Consider the following 22,813-nt stretch of genomic DNA (forward strand, 5'->3'; position numbering starts at 1 on the left):
TCTTGAATTGTTTAATTTTCTTTCTACGTACTTACTTAATATTCCGATCAATTTTCTTCTATAACATTTGATAGGACCGGTATATGAGACGTATTACATACCTTTTGAGTTCAAGCGAGGAAAATCGTGAATTAGGAAGGTAAACATTCGGTAAAATCGTAGGAGTAATCTTTATTGTTAACTCTACAAAATTATTGAATCTACGTAAATCTCAAACATGTTTTATTAATTGTAGGCCATGTCGTAATAGGTTGGCATTGGTTCTTGAAATTGCTACGGTTGTTCTTACATTGGCGGCCTTTACAGTAGCGGTCATTTGTTCCATCTCGCTACTCCACGAGAACGTAAGTACACTACCTTAACTTCCATCTTATTATTCTAATTGAAAACCTATACTATATTTATGTCGATGAATGCAGAGGATGAAGATCTTGAGTGAACCCTTTTTTTTTCTCAGTAAAATGAAAGAGTTAAAGAGGAAAAGGTAACCGATTTTACCGGTATCCCTTCCGAAAGATCGTTATAAGTTAAATGACGTCAAACATGAGATTATTCTCAGTTAAACGCGAGGATAGATTAATCTGAGAAAAGGGGGCATAGGATGTATTATTCTCATGAAATAACCCTATTTTTAATGTACTCTTAAAGACGAATCAAATAAGATTCCGCATGAATATATTTTCACTTATGTATCGAGAGAAAATTGAAGTTGAATGTCCGCTTGTAAATAGTGCGCAAAAGAGAAACTTGTAAAGTGGAGTTGAATGGTGGGAGTAGTATGAGAACAGAGATGGACATGATTCAAATGAGTGAAAAGTTGTAAAAGAAACAAAAATAGAAATAGAGAATAATAAAGAACGACAAATTCCATCGCTCACATGCATTCTCCCCTATCTTGATCACCATAGACTCGTTGAATGCATTCCAAGGAACATTACTATTTAGGAGTCGGGGAGTGCCAAACTCATCCGGACTTATACCTTGCACAAAGCGACCTTCAACACAACAAAGCGTTTATTTAATCAATTGGTCTCCCTTGTGACTGGTTACTATTTGTAGCGGATATTTTGTGAGATAAAATGGTAACAAAATGGGTTAGTGGAGAAAGGGGACCACATAAATAGTGTTGCAGAGAGAGAAAAAGTGGGTACTTTATGAGGTAAAATGATATCCGTCACTCAAGAGTATCCGTCACAAACAAGAATTTGTGTTATTTAATAAACTACTGTCTTAAAATTCAAAGGCTAGTTTTGAAGTTTGTACATATAGTCATATAGGATACCCTCCCTTCAGGAACGCCTGTATCGGTGTTTCTTTCAGGAGAAAGCGTACAAACTTGACAGTGTGAGTGTTTAAACCAGATCCCGATAAATGCAAACAAATTACAGTCATACAAGTCTTCAAGCAAACGAAAATCCCATGTATAACTATATATGTAAAGAGTACGACACATTTTTCATAAGTTTATTTTCCGGACAAATCCATTTGTTCATGCTGCAGCATCAACAGCTTGTGTAGATGTTCCCTTGTTCACAAAGTTTGCCACATACTCCTTCCTGCGAAGTTGCGAACATAAACACTCGATAAAGGCAAAGTGAATTTCGAGAAAGATATCCAGATCTAAAATGTGTTTTAACTACAAAGCATACCTCGCAGGCAGATCATCATTAGGTCGGTTATGAGGAGTCCAAATAGGATCCCCAACAAATAAGCGCATGGCCTACAGAGATTTATGTCCAATATGAGTACTCGGGAGGGAGGACATTCATTACATTAATCAGTACTCCATAGCAAAGAGAAGCTAAGTAAATGAAACAGAAGTATACATACATAGGAATTAAAAGAAAAGGGACACTTTTACAGCAGATGATCCTGATCTAAAGTAACAGCAGTTAGCAAAGTCGAGTATGATAAGATTGTGTGAAAACTATTGATCTCCTTAAAAATAACTCCCTTCATCCTATATTTATTGTCCCCGTATAATTTTGGAGGGCAACCCACGATCAACTTTGATCATAAATTTTACCGTACATTTTATCTTCCATTTCCTGCCGCTGATGAAATTCATTTCTCCACCGCCATGAAAACCCAAAGTATGACTATGAGAAGGCATCCATCAACCCATAAGGGCCATAACAATCATCATCCAACAACGATATAAGCCAAATGCCACCAACTTCAAGTCTTCAACTATCACCAATCTCATGCAAAGCTTCAGTGACGTAGGCGTGTATTGCTCTACATGCCAGAAGGGGGTCTGGATGGATTTTCCATCTACAAAACTCAACCCTAAACCCTTTCCAGAGACCATTAATTGATTTTCACTTCTAATATTCAATTGGGGTCAGGGGTTTAGTTGTCTTCGTGTTGTTAGACACCAAAGTTGTATTTGTTACTTATGGGATTGAGAACTTCTGTACATTGAGGAGACCACGGAGGTAGCATGTGAGGTGTGAGAGGTGAGTGAACAAGAGAGAATATAAGATCCCTCAAAAGAAGTAAGAGATTGGAAGTTAAATATGATTATTGGGTAATTTCTTATTTTTGCTATTTTTTAGCCAAATAAGTTTTTTAAATAAATAACCCAAGAGCGTTTAAGATCACCCTGATTCTGAAGGAATACAAAGGTTGATGATGTCTCTTTATCTATATTGTCAAGTATCAAGTGCCCTTGGGGCACTTATTAAATTATTATCACTATCCTAATAAACTACATGAAATCATGAATCATATTCATATATTGTAAGAAAATATTGGTCACCACAAAAATCAAAATGGGAAAATGATTTGGGATGAAGAAACATAGAAGCTCTACTGTTCTAATACAGCACTACTAGAGTACTCATTGCTAAAACCGTCCGTCAGGCACTCACATAAGGCACCAAAGGAGGTAGAAAGAATGCTGCAAGTTCACAATTCCCAGGTCATTTCGCAAATATGCAATTTTTTACGCATTTCTGAAGTGGAAAATAGTTTCCAGCTTCAGAAAACCCAAAAATGGAAGCAAGTCAATTTCTATCCAGCACAACTGCTGGTTTAATATGCAATCTTAAAGTACTCTTGATGTAGCTCAACTACAGAACTACTACCTTCATTATATACACGTGTAAATCACCTTCTAATCACAACAAGCAAAATGTTTTGAATATTTCTGTACACAAATACTCAAAGAAGCATAATAACTATACCTTAATGTAGTTGTCAGAATCTAGAGTGAACCGATGGTAAATTCCAGCGGGTAATACAATCATTGCCCCTTTCTTCACCCAGATCCGTATCCATTTATCATCACGATTCCTAACATCAAAATATCCCGCATAATGGAATATCAAAAGTTGTCAGTTATCACCATATTTGAAGGACTAACCCCACTGCCTCACACCTCTCCTTCAATTCCTGGGAAGCAAACTGAACGATAAGATGTAAACTAAAAATGAAAATACTAGTCCTACCACTTCCAGCTACACAGTAACGGATCTCTTCGTCAGTGTGAAGATGTTCCTCGAAAAAATTCTTGATCTTCTCTTCATAATTTGGAAGCTTTTCCGGGCAAACCTCACAAAAATCCTGAAGAGACAGAGATTTACGATGACTTCCTTAGAATATAAAATGCTACGTTTCCATATGACCGATATTAGAAAAACAGGCTACCATGTAAGAATATCCACGGTCTTTCCGGATCTTCTTCAATTCCTCATCAGTTTCATAGTTGTCAGCATCTAACCTCCAGCTGGTTACTCCAAGTTCTATGTGTGACAGAAGAAAAGTTACAGCAAATTAACATGAAAGCCACACTGCCAACTCAAACGCACACGCTCATACTCCTAGAAAGAACAAAATGTAAGATTTAATGAGAATTTTGAGGGAAGCTTCAAAGATTATACCATCAAGTTTTTCCAAGGAAACATATTCTTTAGGTTCCTTGTGATGAGGAAGCCTCTGATCCTCGTCACTGTCGTCCATGTACCATGCCTGGATGACTTCTTCCCTGGGATCCTGTACAGTTGGAATATACAAGGCCCATACGATACATTAGAATAGTGATGAAGAGATTCGGTGTGTAAATGCTGGAATTACATGTTAAAAGAAAATGACAAGAGTGTTTTTCCATTTCTCACTCTCTTATATCTACATCTGTAGGTCAATCATGTACGTACGTACGAACATTTATGATCTAACTGTCAATCTGTCATTAATAAGGTCCATAGAGTTTTTTAGCATCCAACAGAGTTATTATAACGCAAAAATAATGCAAGTAACATGGTCCGTGTGACCGTGTCAAATTAATCAGCGGATTTCCTAAACCATCAATCATTTCGTCATCCAAATATCCAATATATCAGATCAATACAGAACGACTATGAAGCAAGTGAAATGTTCAATACGATAATAAGTCAAGTCAGTAATATAGCTAAGCTGAAAATAGACATCCAAATTCCAAATGACAAATCGATGAATCGAATTTAGGTTCAAAGCCAAGTGACCAACCATAGAAACCAGTCTACGATTAAATGTGCTCCAAACGTAATAATGATAAACTAATGGGCCCAACCGTAGTGAGATAGTGACACAATCAGATTAACAGATATCAAAACCAGAACATGTAATTTGAACTTCAAGTTACACTACTCTGCTCTTCCACTTTTTAATCAAAATAATCAAGGTGGCGTTTTCATGACTTTGAACACTTCTATGAGCAACTGGCCCAAGGCGTTACAAGAATAGATTATGCAATCACCAGCGTGATCATCCTCCCTAACAAACCATACCTATTTTAAATTCTACTTCGTAAATTTTACTCCCTTCGTCTCCATCATTAGTTTATCTTTTATTAAAATACGTCTCACAAAGAAGGATAAATAAGGTAAACAAATGATTAAAAGTTTTTTTTTTTGTTGACCAGGAGTATCCCCTAACGACAGTCGGGCAATCTCCTTCGGGGTACTGAAGGCAATTTAATGGGTTGACCCCTCCCAAGTTTGGCATTTTCATTCAGAAGAGTCAGGAATCAAACCCTACAACTTGTTTAAGAGATGAGAGCCCCTACCCCTCACACCCGTCAACTTTGTTATAGCCTCTCCACAGACTAGTTTTCCTGATCACCCTAATAAACTGTGTCACAATCTATGTTATTACTCCGATACTTCACTTAGCTACCGTGTCGCGTGTCCAACACCTACACGACACTTTTGACGCCTCATTTTCGACCCAAAAATTGAAAAATTTGAACAAATAGCCGTATCCCACACTCAATTCTTAATAGATCAACCAAAACCATGTCTTAATCAACACAACAAAGCAAATCAAATCAACATCTTAACCAAAAAAAAAAAAAAAAAAAAACAAAGCAAATCAACCAAGGCATCTGAAGGGAACATGAATACAGAATACTCAATATCAAACACACAGCAAAAACCCAGAAGCATAAATAGGAAATTATTATCAAAATAGCAATAAAATGGGAAAAGATTATAATTAATATTTCCGTCTCAATCATTTATTTATTATTCTTTGTAGGGATGTCTTAATCAAACGTAAATAAATGATTGAGACAAAAAGAAGTAATGAAAATCAATTAGTCGATTAAATTGCAGAGCTGACCTTTGATAATTCGGACACCATTTTTTTTGAAATCGAGATTGTGTGTAGGGTTGGGTGTTTATGAGGGGTTTGGAATTTGTGATTGGTAGGGATGATTTTAAAGTAGCGTACACCCTCCGAAGGTGTCGTCAGCTGTTACGTTGTCAAAAAATCCAAAAACCCGGTATCCGGTTCGAAATAACTTTATTAGTTGGAATAGTTTAATTTTAGAGAATGATTACCAATTATAAATTATAAACTAGTTTTAAACCCGTGCAAAAAATGCACGGGTCGTAATAACATATGTTATTATTGATACATGATCATATAAATGAGTGTTATTAAATGTGCAATGCCGTAACATTATAAATAAGTTCATAATTCAAGATTTGACGTAATATAATTTCATAATTTCAGTAGCGGTCTTCATTCTGATGACATAATACGGTTTTTTATCATTAACGTAACTAACCAACATATAACGTACGTATAATTAAAGGAAAAACAGTTTTCATCTACGACAATGGTTGGGGCTCGGGGACATTGCACGTAAGTTGTATATGTGAGTACTGTTTTTTTTTTCAAAATGTGTTTTTTCAAAGCATGAGAGTCTAATATCTCTCTGGCTCACTACCACCGTCACCTCCATCATCTCTCCAAGTCCCCTCAAATATTAAATAAAAATGAAAATCCGTCCACTTTCAATTTCATCTTATACCCTCATTCTCACTTGGAGACCTCTTTCTATTCCCTTCAAGTTCCGATTGAAAAATCTCTCACATCAAATCTGCCCTCAAAATTTACTTCACACCTCATATAACGACATTTGTAGTCAATTATCGAAATTATATGTATGATACAAAAAGATCGATCTTTATGTATTTCCGACTATTGATTTCTTTAAAATTGATTTATTTTTCTTCCATGCAGTGAGAATATTTTTTTTTTACAGTAATTCACTGTTTTTCCTTTTTTTGTATTTTTTCACTATTTTTCAATTATTATGAATAATTATGATGTCTTTCAGACCTTTTAAAATTTATTTAAATATTGCTGTCTTTAATTATTTCTGTTTTTTAAGTATTTTTCCATATGTTCATCTCCTTCAAATTTAAAGGATTTGACTTTTAACATTAAAGCTAATTAAAGTGAATAATCGGAAGAACTTCTTATAAGTATGATACGAAACTTATATTTCCTTCTTTTTATATTTATTTGCATTTATTTTAAAGTTTATATTTTTTTTCGATTTGGAACGGGAACTTTTTCAAATCTACTTGTATTATACTGGTTATGTTATATTTAGTTCTTTTTATATTTGCTTTCATTTGTTTTAAAGTTTATATATTTTCGATTTTAAAAAAAATAATCTCTTACGGAGTAATCTATTTTCTACGATTTTTTTATCTACCTCTACTATATTGTTTATGTACGAAAATTTTAAAAAATGACATATCAATATATTTTGTTGTTAAATGTTAAGAAATAATATACTCTGTATTTGTGATGGTTGAATATAATAGTTATACTGATTTTTTTTTATTTACACAATGAATTTAACTACTCATTCCGGATGATTAATCAATATGCATTGTTCACATTTTATTTGTTCAGGTTAGAAGTAGGAGGACGATTATTTGAAAATTTTATTAATTTTTCGTAATTATAATGTATTAATGTGTAATTGTATAATGTATGATTTTGTGTAAATGTAATCTTAAGTAAATAAAATTAAGATGGTAAAGAAGAATGTAGTTAATTATGTAGAGATCATGGCGGTCCCCACATCAGAAAAAAAAAAGAAAAAAAAAATTGTAACAGCCAATACTATGTAGATATTATTCCCTTTATTCAACTCCACTTTACCTGTTTGTTTTATCACGTTTGTCCGCGATTTTTACGCGGTAAATATTTTTATTGTACTCTTAAAGACGAATCAAATAAGATCACACATGAATATATCTTAACTTATATATCGAGAGAAAATTGAAGTTGAATGTCCATTTGTGAATAGTGTGCAAAAGAGAAACATGCAAAGTGGAGTTGAATGAAGGGAGTATGACATGACACTACAACCGTAGACGCTTCTCCAGCTCTCGCAAGAATTGTATGGGAGTCGCATTTTCACCTTGAATTGGTCAAAGCCAAATGATGAATAGAAGGGGCCTATCATTCCCTTGTTTCGTCGTCGCCCAATCGTCGATTTGATTTCAAACTTGGCTTCTTTAATGCCTGTACTCTTATGGCAGAACCAGATAACCTTTCTGGTGCACATTTTGAATATACATTCATTCCGCTCTAAACAGGGAAAATCTTCTTTTTCTCGTGTTTTTGGCTTATGAATTAAAAAAAAATGAATCCAGTTGATAACTTTTTCTCAAAAACTTAGAGCGCAATTGTGAAATCTCATCGATGTTCATCTTACAATTTTGGGTTTTTTGTCAAACACAAGTTTTAAATTTTTTTTTTCCCAAACACCACCTTTAAAAAAAAAGTTTGTCAAACACAATTTTTAATAATTTTTTTTTGTCAAACACAACCTTTTGGCCAAAGTTTAATCACTTGTAATGGGGTGATTTTCAATCGATGTTTGAAATAGCAAATGAGGCCAGTTTGAGGTGTTTTTAGGCTCGCTGGAAAGGTGGGAGTGTAAGCTTTCCAGGGGTTATCAATATGGTGGCAATAGGTGGCTTTATATGGGGTCTATCGGTGTGTAAAGTAGGGATGGAGGAGCAAAGTGGAGGTAAATACAAATAAAAAAAAAATTAAAGTATGACTTATTCGTGAGTCAATTTACTCCTCTCGAACCACCACTTGCAAGCAACAACCACCACAACCACCACAACTACGACCTACCTTGCACTCCTCTATACCTATATACCAAATTTCAGACCAAACAAAGCATCATAACCCTAATAAAAGTCTTACAAAACCCCCCCCCCCGACCAAAAGGTCGTGTTTGACAAAAAATAAATTATAAAGGTTGTGTTTCACAAACTTTTTTTTAAAGGCGGTGTTTGGAAAAAAAAGTTTTTTAAAGGTTGTGTTTGACAAAAAACTCTACAATTTTTTTTACGTTTTTTCTCATTCATCTCAACTTTTCACTCATCATCAAAATTTATCAAAAAAAACTTACAAAACTACACCCACATCAACAAATACTCAACTTTTCTTATCTCTCATATATAATATTAATATTATAGTATAAAATAATGGGATAAAGGCCCTAACCACAAAAAAAACCAACGCAAATGAAGAGCTCCATGTACTCTCCTTTTCTAACCAAATGAAACTTTTATGGAAAATTCTTATGGATAAGGAAAGTATATGGGTCAAAGTGGTATCTAAAAAATACTTGAGAAATTGTTCACTATTTGATCATAAGCCTAATTCAGCCTCTTCTTGGCAATGGCGTAAACTAATGAGTCTTCGGACTCTATTTAGAAAAGGACTGAGACGGCAGGTAGGTAATGGTAGCAACATTAAGTTTTGGTCTGATAATTGGGTTTTTTCACACCCACTTACAAGCAGTATGGTTGATGATGATAGTAACCGTGATCTTAATCTTTTGGTTAAAGATTTCATAACCTCAGACAAGCAATGGGATGTTTGTAAATTGTCCAGTTTAGTGAATAACGATATTGTTAATCGATTACTAACATTCCAGTGCCACATAATGATATTCCAGATACCCTCATTTGGGGGTTGTCCGTAGATGGAAATTTCTCTACCAAAACAGCAACTTGGTTAGCGCAAGGTTTGTTCGATCAAGCTCTTGACAAATGTGAATTTCAGTGGATTTGGAAATTGAATATTCCTCCTAAATTGAAATTTTTTCTTTGGAAAGCCTGTGTTGACGGCCTTCCAACGAAAAGTAGACTTCACAAGAGTCATATTGATGTCCCACCTCATTGTGTTCTGTGCAACAACCTTATTGAAAACAAAGATCATTTCTTTTACGAATGTCCCTTGATTAGGTCTGTCATCCAAGACCTGAACATTATTAGTTTCAACGAATTTTTGTCAAATTATGATACTATTATAAGTCAAAGTTTTCTAACGAAACTTAATTATCTCAAGGATTTAATTTCAAAAGATGACTTTATAAAGATTATCTTTATTTGGTGGAATGCATGGTTCCATAGAAATGATATTATCTTTAATAATGTTAATTTAAGTATCAGCAAACTTATTACTTTATGTAATAATAGCACTAAGACATGGAATGTGACTAGATTTAAGGATCTCAACAATCCCGAGGTAGAAGAGTCAGCTAGAAACAATTCTAGTAAGGAAGAGATTTGGTGGGAAAACCTACAAACGGTTTCCTAAAGCTAAATTTTGACGGATCGAGAATAGAAGGTAATAAAGCTGCTTTAGGATATTCTTTAAGAGATCACAATGGTAAAGTCGTTTTGTTGGGAGCAAAAAAGTGCGGATCCAATAGTATCCTTGTTGCGGAAGCACTTGCTTTAAAAGAAGGTATTTTAGCAGCTAAATACTTAGGAATCTCAAAGTTAATTGTGGAGGGTGATAACTTATGTGTTATTAACTCGATTCGAGGTACTTGGCAAATTCCGTGGGAAATTTCTAGTATTATCAAGGATGTGAAATTAGACCTTCATTTTTTCGATGAAGTGATAATTAAACATTGCTTTCGTGAAGCCAACAAGGTTCTCGACTTCATGGCTTGATTGGACATTCATGTCCAACTCTTTCGAGGTGGTTTGATAGCCGGTGGCTTCAACTTACCTCCCTCATTCGAAAGGATGAGATAGGTTGGTCCTACCCTAGAGGATCAACCTAGTTTTCTTACCTAATAAAAAAAAAAATAAAAAAAAAAAAAAAAAAAAAATGTACTCTCCTTTTCTCACTTCACCAATTTGCTGTCCCCCGAAAAATATCACCCTTTCTCTGTCTTCTTTATAATAGTTTATACAAATTTGTTGTTCTTTTTCTGCTCACCAGATTCTCGTGAGAATTAACGAAAGCCCCATTGTGGGTGCTCATAAGAGAGACAATCTCTCGTTATTGAGAGACTTCTCACATAATGAGGGGTGAGAGTTATTTAATTTCTATTTTCCAGTACTTTTTTATGAGGGGAAACTATTCACTCATATGAAAAATTCAAATCTAGAAATCTAAAGGTATATGGTGGGCCAAATAATGGTCGGGTTTATTGCATAAATGCTTAATACATGAGATTATTATGGTGTCGAAAAGGGCTTTCATCTTTAAAATTTCTCGGAGTACATTACCCAGTTAGCTCATCGGGAATGTTTTCGACTTGGGAAGATTGACGAATTTTGGGGAATCAGATTCAAGGATGATAAAATGGATGATATACCCATCTCCTATGCTATCTTTAACCCCCAACACAATAACTTTAGCCTCAATGATATCTACCTCCCATTATTGTCGAGTTTGCTGAACTACAACTTGCCCAACATTTCATTCGTGGTCACACAGGACAGCCATCATACCACTGATTTGTGTATTTTGTACGCAAATTCACTAGTTATGTTTGGCTTTTATTACATGGTAGTCTTTTGTTTTTTGAAATTCAACGTGCTAACCTTACTTTTCAAGAATCATCAATAGTACACATGAGGTTTATTACTAATAAGTACTCTCAACCGCAACACCTTTTAATTACTACGTCACTTTACTTCGTTTATCTTCTCCAAACAAAGTCAAACTCACATTTACCTTCACCTTCACAATCACCATCGTCACCACCTCCTTCAACCTCACAAACTAACTTCACCGTCCCCATCATCGTCACCTCCTAGTCTCCTACAACCTCACAAGAACTTTAATTTCATAAAAAAAAAATATGGTCTAGCATCACTGTCGTTAACACGCGTCAATAAATCACAACTACCATCTCCCTTGCTACACTAAAACGGATAGGCCCTCCATAGGTGGTCCAAAAGGAGCCAAAAGTGGCTGCAAAACAACAATGAAAACAGCCACGATTTCATCCTATTAGAATTCGAAAAGAGATAATTCATAAGAGAAAATGTGTTATTGATATTAGTTCGTTCGTGTTTGAAATAGTTACAATGATATAGCATTTATACTAGTCTAAAGATCCGAAGATAATAATCGTATCTTCTAATATTAGTAGCATAATATACTTTATTCTATAATACTATATTATTCTGATTACGGTATATTACAATATACCGTAATATCTTCAACATCCCCCCTCAAACCCGTGGTAATTTGTAAAAATTTCCATGGGGCCAAACAAGGAAAGAAGAAAAAATCCTTTTCTTCTACCTTGAATCTTCAATCTTCGATCATTGGTGTACGGGAACGTCGTAGTTTTTCGGACCCGTCGAAATTCGAACAAAACGAGAACGTCGATTTTTTCGAACTCGTTGAAGTTTCGAGATCAGGAACGTTGCAATTTTTCGAACCTGATAAATTCGTCGAACGGGAAAATCATCGGTTGAAATTACTCAAAATCTTGCACACAAACCCACGTCATTAAGGAATGTGCATCTAAAGAAAATCCATTCCATGGACACCTCATGAATAAGCAAACGTACATGGATGACAGAATCACGTCCCATGATTATGAGTTTCTTATTCATCAATGGAATTGAAATCGTTGTAAAAAGAATCGATTTTTTTTTAGATGAAAATAATATTGCTAGTAAATTGAATAATCGGTAATGTAATCCCGCCGGTGGGCGTCGTATATCATTGGCCCACCGGCAAGCGGCAGAACGTCGTGTATTTAGGCCTCAAGAGCGTGATAATTCATAAGAGAAAATGTGTTATTGATATTAGTTCGTTCGTTCGTGTTTGAAACAGTTACAATGATATAGCATTTATACTAGTCTAAAGATCCGAAGATAATAATCGTATCTTCTAATATTAGTAGCATAATATACTTTATTCTATAATACTATTGATGGGGCATATTCTGCACCCGCTGACCAAGTCAACATATTGAGCAAGGTCAAAGATATCCACAGCAAGTCAACGGCTTAGACAGCCTAACCGACGCAGCCTGTCGGCCAGTGTCTTGTGCCTCGGCTAGGACAACTAGCCAGCCGGGGCACACATCCGCGAACTCATATCCAAGACCCCTCGGCGGCGGGTCAACAGGGCCCGCCGGCCTGCCATGGGTCCCTCGGCCGAGGGTAGATCAGTCTTTCCACCTGCTAGCTACTTGGCCACTTGGCCACTACGTGACAAAAGGTGAAGGTCTATAAATACTCCCCAACCCTCATTGAGGAAAGGATCCACAATTTAACCTAAGAATCACTATTCATCTGGTAATATCTTCCTTATCCCTCTACAATATATACTTCGCCAAGTAACAACAACTTATCTCTCTAAGTTTACTGACTTGAGCGTCGGAGTGAGTTCGCTCGGTCCAAAGCCGAGCCCTCAGTTTGTTCATTGTTTCAGGAGACCGAAAGGTCAGTCAAAGACGTCATTCTACAAGCACGGGTGGTAACAATAACTGCTCTGGAATTACACTCGGAACAATTGGCGCCGTCTGTGGGGATAGATACTAGAAGCTAGTCACATTCATTCCCAAACAAAAAAAAAAACTCAAAAAAAAAAACCCACCCAAAAAGCTAAGAAGATGTCGAAACAACAAGAGGTATTCGTGACTGACGAAACCGAATTCTGCCAAGATAATACCGTCCGCAATTCTGGAGTTGCGCAGCCCTCCACCGGCCGGGTAATCCAACCGGAGTATGGGATGCCAATAATACCAGATACGCCGCTGCCCGCCGACCAGGTCACCATCATGGGACATGTGGTTAATGCAGCCAAGCTGAAGCTACTCCTGGACCTAATTGGTAGCACGCCGGCTCACACTGTCACACCGACAAGAGCGGCGACACCCGTCCAGGAGACCAGGGCCCAGAATGTGACTCCGAGAAACTTGAACGGAGCACTGGAGGAAGCTGACCCTGTCAAGACGCCGGGGGAGCCCAGAATGCTAGTGGTAGACCTTAGTCCATCCCGCACTCGCGGGAGGACGGCGTCGCCGCGGCATCAACGAGGCATGCCCCAGAGGAGTGAAAGAAGTCCGACTCGTCAGAGTCGGAGAAGAAGCCCGACTTACCATTGTCGGAGGAGAAGCCCTTCCCGCTACGAGGAGAGGAGCCGTACTAGGAATGCGAGGAGCCGATCGCCGCGTGTCGTTCGACACGTGGTCAGACAGCCCCTCAGCGCCTACGTCCTTGAAACCACCGTGCCAACCAAGCTAAAGTTGTCGGCGTTCACATACAAAGGGGATAGCGACCCCACCGACCATACCGAGGCCTTTGAGTCGTACATGTCGGTGTGGGAACAACCCGATGAAGTCTGGTGCCGAGTCTTCCCAACGACCTTGCATGGGATGGCTCAGAGTTGGTACAAAGGGCTGCCCGACGGCTCGGTATACTGTTACGCCGACCTAAGGGACGCCTTCTTAGCCCAGTACTCTTGTAATAAGAGGAGGGCCGTGGAGACATCGGATCTCCTGACTATCAAACAGGAGGGGGGCGAGTCTCTACGAAGCTATGTGAAGAGGTTTGACGCCAAGGTTCAGCAGATCCGAGAGCTGAACCCCGAACTGGCGGCCTTCGCGCTGTTGAAAGGCCTCCCAAGGGGAGACTTAAAAAATGAGCTCATCAAGTGCGGCGGTCAGAACCTAGACTCCGCCAGGAAAATGGCCGACCAGGCCATAAAGGTGGAGGACTATCACAAAACCTGGGTAGGCCCCAGCGAGGCTGGGCACTCAGAAAAGAAGAGCCACCGGGAAGACAACCCGGATGAAGGACGCCGTGACAATAATAGGTCACGGTCTGACAGATCTGCCAGAAAACAGAACTCGGCGGGCGCCGGGGGGAGTTCGGGACCGTACTACAAAAAGCGGTACAATGATCACACCCCCCTGGTCGTATCTGCCGCCGAGGTCTTCGCCCTGAGCAAGAACGAGGGTCAGAAGTGGGAGAGGCCCCCCAGGCCGAGGAGTGACGGTGACACGAGCCAGTACTGTGAGTACCACGGCCACACCGGCCACTTAACTAACGACTGCCGGCGTTTGAGAAATGCCATTGAAGAGTTGATCCGGAAGGGGAGCCTCGGCAAATACGTTGCCAGAGGCCAATAAACATATGCCGGCGGGTCAAATAAGAAATCTGTCTTTGAACGGATAGGAGTAATCCATGTTGTCATCGGGGGCAACGAGAACGGCGGGTCCGCTCATGGGCACAAACGGCACCTGAATGAACTATATCAGGCCATCAACTTTGTGCCCAACACAGCAACCCCCGCTTCCAACATCCCCGATATAACTATTGGGAAGAAGGACTACGAGGGAGTCATCGCCCCTCACAGCGACCCACTTGTAGTCCACTTGGACATAGCCAACCATCTGGTGAAGAGGTGCCTGATTGACACAGGCGCCTACACCAACATTATGTACAGAGAATGCTTTCTCAACCTCGATCTGAAGGTTGATGACTTGAGCCCCTGCACCAACCCGTTGTACAGTTTTTCTGGGGCCGGCCTGGTACCCCTTGGGTCAATCAGGCTGCCGGTGAGGTTCGGCGAGTGAAGTGCGGCCAAGAATGTTATGTCCGAGTTCGTGGTCATTGACGGCTCATCTGCCTACAACGTTCTCATAGGCCGGGTCACTTTAAGTGAGGCCGACGCTGTGATGTCCATCCGGGCCCTGACATTGATGTATGTCTCAGACCGGGGGGGAAGCGCATAAGCTCGTCTCGAAGAACGAGAAGGACGAGGTGGTCAATGTCCAAGTATCTGCCAGAGGGTGCAACATGCAATCCTTCAAAGTGGCGAAGAAATCGGAGAGGGGGAAGAGCCCATCCTCGCAACAGGAGGCCGAACGCATGGATACCTCTGTCGGCATGGTCGAGGGAGCCGAGACTGAAGAGGTGGAAATTGACCCAGGGCGCACCGTAACTATCGGTGTCAACCTGGAACCAAAATTCAGGGCCACTCTCCTAGACCTGCTGAGGAAGAACAAAGACGTCTTCGCCTACTCAGCGGCCGAGATGCCAGGCGTGAGCCGGGAGGTAATTGTTCACAAGCTGAACGTACTCCCCACCGCTCGCCCTGTCAAGCAAAGGATGAGGAACTCCTCAGCCGAGAAGGACGAGGCCATCAAAGCCGAGGTAGATAAATTACTAGCGGCGGGCTTTATCATGCCTTGTACTTATCCTGAGTGGTTAGCCAATGTTGTAATGGTGAGGAAGTCATCGGGGGCATGGAGGATGTGTGTAGATTTTACCAATCTTAATAAAGCATGCCCCAAAGATTGTTATCCTTTGCCTCGGATAGATAGTTTAATCGACGCCACGGCAGGCTACACTATGCTGAGCCTGCTGGACGCCTTCTCAGGGTATCATCAGGTATTCATGGCCGAGGAAGACATGCCCAAATGCGCATTCATCACCGCTAACGGCACATACATGTATAAAATGATGCCGTTCGGTTTGAAGAACGCCGGCGCAACTTACACAAGGCTGGTGGACAAAGTGTTCCAAAATAAAAAAGGGCGAAACATCGAGGCTTACGTCGACGATGCTATTGTAAAAAGCAAGTCTGACAGCGAGCACTTAGCCGATTTACACGAGACATTTTGTTCACTAAGGAAATACAAGATGAAGCTCAACCCAATGAAATGCAACTTCGGTGTCCGGGCAGGTAATTTCCTCGGCGTACTTGTCAGCGCCAGGGGAATTGATGCCAATCCAGACAAAGTCCGAGCAATCCTAGACCTGCCAGAGCCAAGAAATCGAAAAGAGGTTATGATGTTGACCGGGAGGATGGCGGCTCTAGCCCGTTTCATCTCTCGGTCAGCCGACAAGAGCACCCCATTCTTCAAGGTGTTGAAGGGGAATAAAGACTTCAGCTGGGGGGAGGAGCGAGCACGGCTTTCAAGCAATCGAAAGCTCATCTTCGACTCTCCCAACCCCGTCCGGCCGATCTTTGGGGAGACGCTATATCTCAGACATAGCGATTACCTCGGCCACGGTCGTCGTGATCGTCGAGAAGAGGACAAGCAAAGAAGACCCAATCTACTTTGTCACCATACACATCTGTTGCCCGCCGAAAGAAATTATCCGCCGATTGAAAAAAAAGCCTTTCTTTGTCGTCGTTGCCGCAAGGAAACTGAAACCTTACTTCGACGCACATCCCGTGACGGTCTTAACCGACCAACCATTGAAGAAAGCATTGGAAAAATTTGAACAATCCGGCAGGCTCATCAAATGGGCAGTAGAGCTATCCGGCTTCAGCATTCAATACAAGCCGAGGCCTTCGATAAAGGGACAAGCACTTGCAGATTTCCTGGCCGAGTGCACATATCAAGAAGAGCAAAACCCCGGGGTATGGGAAGTGTACACCGACGGGTCCTCCACGGCGAACAGCTTAGGAGCCGGCATCCTTATCATCAGCCCAAACGGGGACGAGTTCGAGTATGCCTTGAAATTCACCTTCTCGGCCTCCAACAACGAATCCGAGTACGAGGCGGTGATAACCGAGTCGAGCTAGCTAGGGCTGCCGGAGCGGGACACATCATTTTGAAAACGGATTCACTTTTAGTGGCTAATCAAATAAGGGGAGAGTACGAGACTCGAGACGACGGGATGGTAAGATACCTGGAAAGGGTAAAAGCTGACACTTCAAAGTTAAAATCTTTTCAGATACAATGCATTCCCAGGTCGGAGAACAACAGAGCCGACGCTCTCTCAAAGCTTGCCAGTTCAACCATCAAGAATGTCAGCCGAACCGTGTTGGTGGACGTCAGGAATGCCAAAAGCATCACTGAGACCATCGGCATGGTGGGCGACATAGAGGCCGAGACGACGTGGATGACTCCGATAATGAAGTACAAATTGACAAATGAATTACCGGAGGACCGCAGTCTCTCGCAGAAGATAAAGAGGATCGCAGCAAGGTACCTGGTGTTTGAAGGAGAATTATACAGGAGGTCCGTGGTAAGGCCACTCTTGAAATGTGTCGGCCCAGCCGACGCGGAGCTAATACTGACAGAGATTCACGAGGGCATCTGTGGTCACCACATGGGGGCAAGAACATTAGCCCACAAAGCTCTCCGAGCCGGCTACTTCTGGCCCACCATGCTTGAAGATTCCAGAACAAAGACCAAGAAGTGCACAAACTGTCAGATGCATGCTCCAGTGATACATGCTCCTTCCCGGGACCTGCAACCGGTACTCAATCCCCTTCCTTTTGCACAGTGGGGGATGGATCTGCTAGGGCCATTCCCAACGGCCTCCGGAGGAAGAAAGTTTTTGATCGTCGCCGTCGATTACTTCACCAAATGGGTTGAAGCTGTAGCAGTACCTGCGAAGACCACGGCGGCCGTCAGAAAGATAATCTGGGAAAATGTCATAACTCGTTTTGGGTTACCCCAAGTCATGGTATTTGACCACGGCCGAGAGTTTTGGAGTGACACAATAATGAACTGGTTGGAAGAACTTGGTATCAAATTTGCATACTCCTCCGTCTGCCACCCACAGAGCAACGGACAGGCTGAGGCAGCCAATAAAACAATCCTCAACGGTTTGAAGAAGACAATTGAAGACCTAAAGGGAAGATGGGCCGATGAACTACCCGGCGTCCTGTGGTCTCTCCGGACCACGGAGAAAGAAGCAACGGGATACAGTCCGTTCCACTTAGTCTACGGATCCGAAGCAGTCCTGCCAATTGAAGCAACGGTGCCGACATTCAGAACGGCCACCTTTAACCCGGTTGAAAATGAGGAAGGTTTAAGGACCTCCCTAGACCTGGTCGAAGAAAGCCGAGATACAGCACGCCTCAACTTGGCAGTATACCAAAACCGCATGAGAAGAGCCTACAACCGAAGAGTCCACAAAAGGGACTTAAAAGTAGGAGATCTAGTCTTGAGAAAGTCAGCCGCCACCAACAAAGGAAACATTCATGGTAAATTGACGGCCAACTGGGAGGGTCCCTACAAAGTGGTTGAAGAAATGAGGCCGGGTACATACCGGCTGACAGACATGGAGGGTGTGCCTTTGATGAGCCATTGGAACACTGACAACCTCAGAAAATACTTTGTATAGCGGCGGAGGTGTACAAAACTATTGTCGGCACCCCAACGCGTTTATATCTAATGAAGAAACATCAAGTTTTTCCATCAAAGTGTTTATCCCCTCCGTAGTCATATCGAGGTAGACGCCGCGGCCCAAGCCGGGTGGTCACCCCAAGAAAGTGGATGCGCCGTAACCTCTAGTCGCCTCGGCCAACCGAAGGCCTGGCAGAGGACACAACGGTCGGTACGCCAACATACGCTGTCGCGTCGTAACCCCTAGTCGCCTCGGCCCACCGAAGGCCTGGCAGGGGACACAACGATCGATACGCTAACGAACGCTGTCGCGCCATAACCCCTAGTCGCCTCGGCCCGCCGAAGGCCTGGCAGGGGACACAACGGTCGATACGCTAACAGACGCTATCGCGCCGTAACCCCTAGTCGCCTAGGCCCGCCGAAGGCCTGGCAGGGGACACAACGGTCGATACGCTAACAGACGCTGTCGCGCCGTAACCTCTAGTCGCCTCGGCCCAACCGAAGGCCTGGCAGAGGACACAACGGTCGATACGCCAACATGTTCACAACGGCGGTTGGGAAGCGCAATTCCGACGCCACGGCTAGACCGAGAGTGAAAGAGGAAGCGACCAACATGCTAACATGTTCAAGAAAAAGACGTTAAACGCAGTTGAGATGCGCATTCTAGCTGCCTCGGCCAAGCCGAAGGTAAAAATAGGAAAAAAAAAGCACTCAATTAATAACGCAAGAAGACAAGAGAAGACCTCGGCCAAGCCAGAGGCAAAATGAGCAAACTTATTAAAAGTGATAACAGGCTACAAATAAGAAGAATACAGACGACGGCCGTCCCCATAGGGATAAGCCGAACACAACCTACCAAAGTTTTTTTTACAAAAAACACAAGGAAAAGCAAAAGGATCAGACATGTCAATAAAGCGCCAAAAGATGGCAGGGAGGCAAGGCTTAATAATTGGCCGCCGAACAGCTAAAGCTATCCGAGATGCCAGGTGAGTCCGGTGACGACCGCCCGTCTCCCTACGCTTGTTGTTGCCCCCCATCGGCAGCAGCAGCATCATCTTCGGTGGCCGGCCCAGAGGAAAGCTCGTCATTTTCACGTGCCTTTAGCCTCTCAGCCTCCTCATTGGCCTCCTTCACCTTTGCATCGTAGGCCGCCTTGGCCTCAGCTATCTGAGCCGCCTTCGCCGCCTCTGCCTTTTCCGCAGCCGCTTTTTCCGCAGCATCAGCCATCTCATCCAGAAGCTGCTCAAATTGTTGCCACGGGAAGGAGCCTTCAGGAATGAGCTTCTTGATCACCTCCCTAGTCGCTTCCTCGGCCTGGTCCCGGAATTGGGCGCACATGGTAGGGATGATCTCAGTCTGAAGCATCTCAATATCTTTCTCCTTTTGAGCAAGGATACCCCTTGTGTCCCTATGTGCCTCCGACTGAGACAAATACAGTTCCTTCCATTCCTCCCTCTTGGCAACAACGGCGTCGTAACCGCCCTTATACCTGTCCCGCTCCTCCAGCAACTTGGCAGCATTGGCATCAGCAGCCTCAACTTTGGCCCTCTCGGCCAATAGCTGCTTCTCAGCTTCCTCCACACGCTTTCGTGCAGCAAGGAGGTCCAGCTTAGCCTTCCCGGCTTCCCCCTTTGCAGCGGAGAAATCAAGCTTAAGCCGTTCGATCAGTGGCCCAGCCTGGGCCATGGCCTTTTCTTGCTCCATAATGTGGGAGCCGGCCAGTTGAGTCCACTTCGCCAGCCTCTTGTATATTCTTGTACCCTCTGCCACAAGCTCGGAGGGGGGAACCTTCTGGAGCACGGAGTCAACGGTGACGTTTCCATCACCCGCCTTCTCAAGCTGCTTCTCTAATTGCCGCTCAGTGAGAACGGCGGCTGCCGACGGCGGATCTACAAAAAATTCACACAGCGCATCCATGTCAACATTCATTGACACATCAGAGAGTCTGTCATCGGGAATGCATAATGAACCAGCTAAGTCTGAACCACAGGTTAGGTCCGTACCAGTCTTGACCTTCTTAGATGGAGGACCGGGTGAATCGTTCTTTTCCCCGGCAACGGTAGAAGCCGGCAGTGGCTATTTTCTCTTCTTGGGAGGAGGAGGGCCCTTCGCAACAGTCACCACCTCCGCGGTAATATCGACGACCTCCACATGCTCCTCCTGGAACGCTGGGGTTGAGGAGGGAGTTGGGATTGACGCCGTCGCCGACCTGGACGCTGCCTTTGGTTTTCTCTTCGGCACGCCTCCGGGAACCCGTGCTTGAGCCATCGCCGGATCCAGTGCCTTCAGCTGCTTGTCCATAAGTTCGTTGGGAGCCAGTCTACGATCACGCGCGTCAACCTGAGGATGCCGCTCAACGACGTTCCCGTCCTTATCAAGACCTAACCTCTTCAAGGTCCTCTCAGACAGATCCTGGCCAAACCGGTCTGCAAGAAACCAGACAAGAGTTACATAAAAGAAGTAAAACAAAGCTCTAAAAATAGGAGCATAACAGGCAAAGATGGGCCTCACACCGACCCTACTCACCCTGGTTGAGGGCCGGTATGAGGCCGACGCGGCAAAGCAGCTCATCCTGAAGAATAATCTGAGTCGGAGGCACCCATCCCTTCTCAGCATCAAACAGCTGCATCGCCCGCTCCTCATCCGCACCAAGAGGAACCCTACTGACGTCCATCTTGAGCTTACTCTCGGAGACCCATTTTTCACGCTCCCTCTTACTCTCGCACCGCAAGTTGACTTGGTGCTGGAAGGACCGGGGCAGCGGATAGTCATCCGGCACTTCGACATACACCCACCGCCCCTTCCAGTCCTTGCAGGAAGAAAGCTTATCAACAGAGACGTAGCCCGGCTCCATCTGCACGCTGTACCACCCCACTTTTCCGGGGGTCGATGCCCGAAGATGATGAAGCCGGCGGAATAAGTTAACTGTAGGGACCTCCTGATACTGTCGTTTTGTACCAAAAATAAACCTAAATACAACTAACAGAAGCTAGCAGCAAGTAGGTTCGGTCTCCACAGGGAGGCTAAGTTGCTATCTATCTGTCTAATTTGGTCTGTCAGGGTGTCACAGAAATGGGGGTTTTGAATTGATTGTGAACTAATTAAACTACTGAAACTAAAGGCAAGAGAAGGGAATAAAGGAAATTAAAAATAACAGAAAGGAAGTATGCTAGGAGTCGGTCTACCGTGGCAGCTATCAGATCTTATACTATCGGGAATATTAAGGCGATTAGACTATTGATAAGAAGAGCTATGGTCGTCACCTTTCGGTCCTTAAACCGCCCTAGAGCGTAAACAGCTTAACTTTCGCCCTCACTGCAATACCCTATTGTAATTAAGCAAGCCTTCCCTTCCAATCTTTTGATCTAGGTCGGGGTTAACTAAATTTATGGTCTCCTGCATGCATTCATTCGACCGGATAACAATTAAATCTCCTAATACAATTTCTATCGCAAGACTAATCTATATAAGTCAATTAAAACATCGCTACCATGGCTTCCCTAATCCTAACATACTAGGGAAATTAGCTACGCATAATTAAAGGGAAACAAGAATAATAGAAATAAGAACGATAAATAAACATTAAAAAGAAAGAGAAAAGGGAGAGAATGAATTACTGAATTAAATGATCCGGAAAAGAAAGAGCAAAACAACAGTGTAAAAGTATCAGAGTATTAAGAGTAATTAGAGAGAAAAGGAGAAGAGGGAGAGGAGAAGTGTGTGAGAGTCTCCGGATGATTACAAATGACGTCCTAACTCCTATTTATAAAAAAATAGGATTTATTAACCTAATTGCGGAAAATAAAGCTAAAAAAGCCCAAGCCCGTCAAAGATTGTTGCTCGATCGAGCACTTAAGGCTCTCGATCGAGTGACATTCCTTAGCATTCCTCTCGATCGAGAACAATTCCTCTCGATCGAAGACTTCTTTCCCTTTAATCACTCGATCGAGAAGAAGTAGCTCTCGATCGAGCAAATGGGCTCTCGATCGAATAGAAATGGTTCTCGATCGAGCACTTCTCAGCGCGTAATTCCTGCTTCGCGCACCAAACTTCAAACGGCTGCCATTTCTTCGTTACTAGGTCAAACAGGGTGATTCCGGTGGCGTTGGAAAGCTAAGAGGACAAAATTTCATCTTAAAT

The 22,813-nt window shown here is 42.3% G+C and overlaps 1 protein-coding gene across 1 annotated transcript; it reads right to left on the reverse strand.

Moving 5' to 3' along the window:
* Positions 1 to 1,187: 1,187 nt before the first annotated feature.
* On the reverse strand, positions 1,188 to 5,730 carry LOC141642353 (acireductone dioxygenase 2-like). The gene is made up of 7 exons (XM_074451136.1): positions 5,602 to 5,730; positions 3,885 to 3,996; positions 3,652 to 3,746; positions 3,452 to 3,567; positions 3,189 to 3,312; positions 1,650 to 1,720; positions 1,188 to 1,556 (listed from the first exon to the last, which is right to left on the reverse strand). Exons 1-7 carry the CDS (start codon positions 5,620 to 5,622, stop codon positions 1,490 to 1,492), a joined length of 606 nt encoding a protein of 201 aa, XP_074307237.1. The 5' UTR covers positions 5,623 to 5,730; the 3' UTR covers positions 1,188 to 1,489.
* Between the last annotated feature and the right edge of the window lie 17,083 nt (positions 5,731 to 22,813).

The sequence above is a fragment of the Silene latifolia genome, chromosome 2 (genome assembly GCF_048544455.1).
Source record: "Silene latifolia isolate original U9 population chromosome 2, ASM4854445v1, whole genome shotgun sequence".
Taxonomy (NCBI): domain Eukaryota; kingdom Viridiplantae; phylum Streptophyta; class Magnoliopsida; order Caryophyllales; family Caryophyllaceae; genus Silene; species Silene latifolia.

Excerpts from the sequence above, each read along its gene's own strand:
- LOC141642353 (XM_074451136.1), bottom strand. The coding sequence starts at position 5,622 with ATGGTGTCCGAATTATCAAAG. Across the intron at positions 3,997-5,601 it reads TGGTGTCCGAATTATCAAAG|GATCCCAGGGAAGAAGTCAT; the intron begins GTCAGCTCTGCA and ends CCAACTGTACAG. Across the intron at positions 1,721-3,188 it reads ATTCTGACAACTACATTAAG|GCCATGCGCTTATTTGTTGG; the intron begins GTATAGTTATTA and ends AAATCTCTGTAG.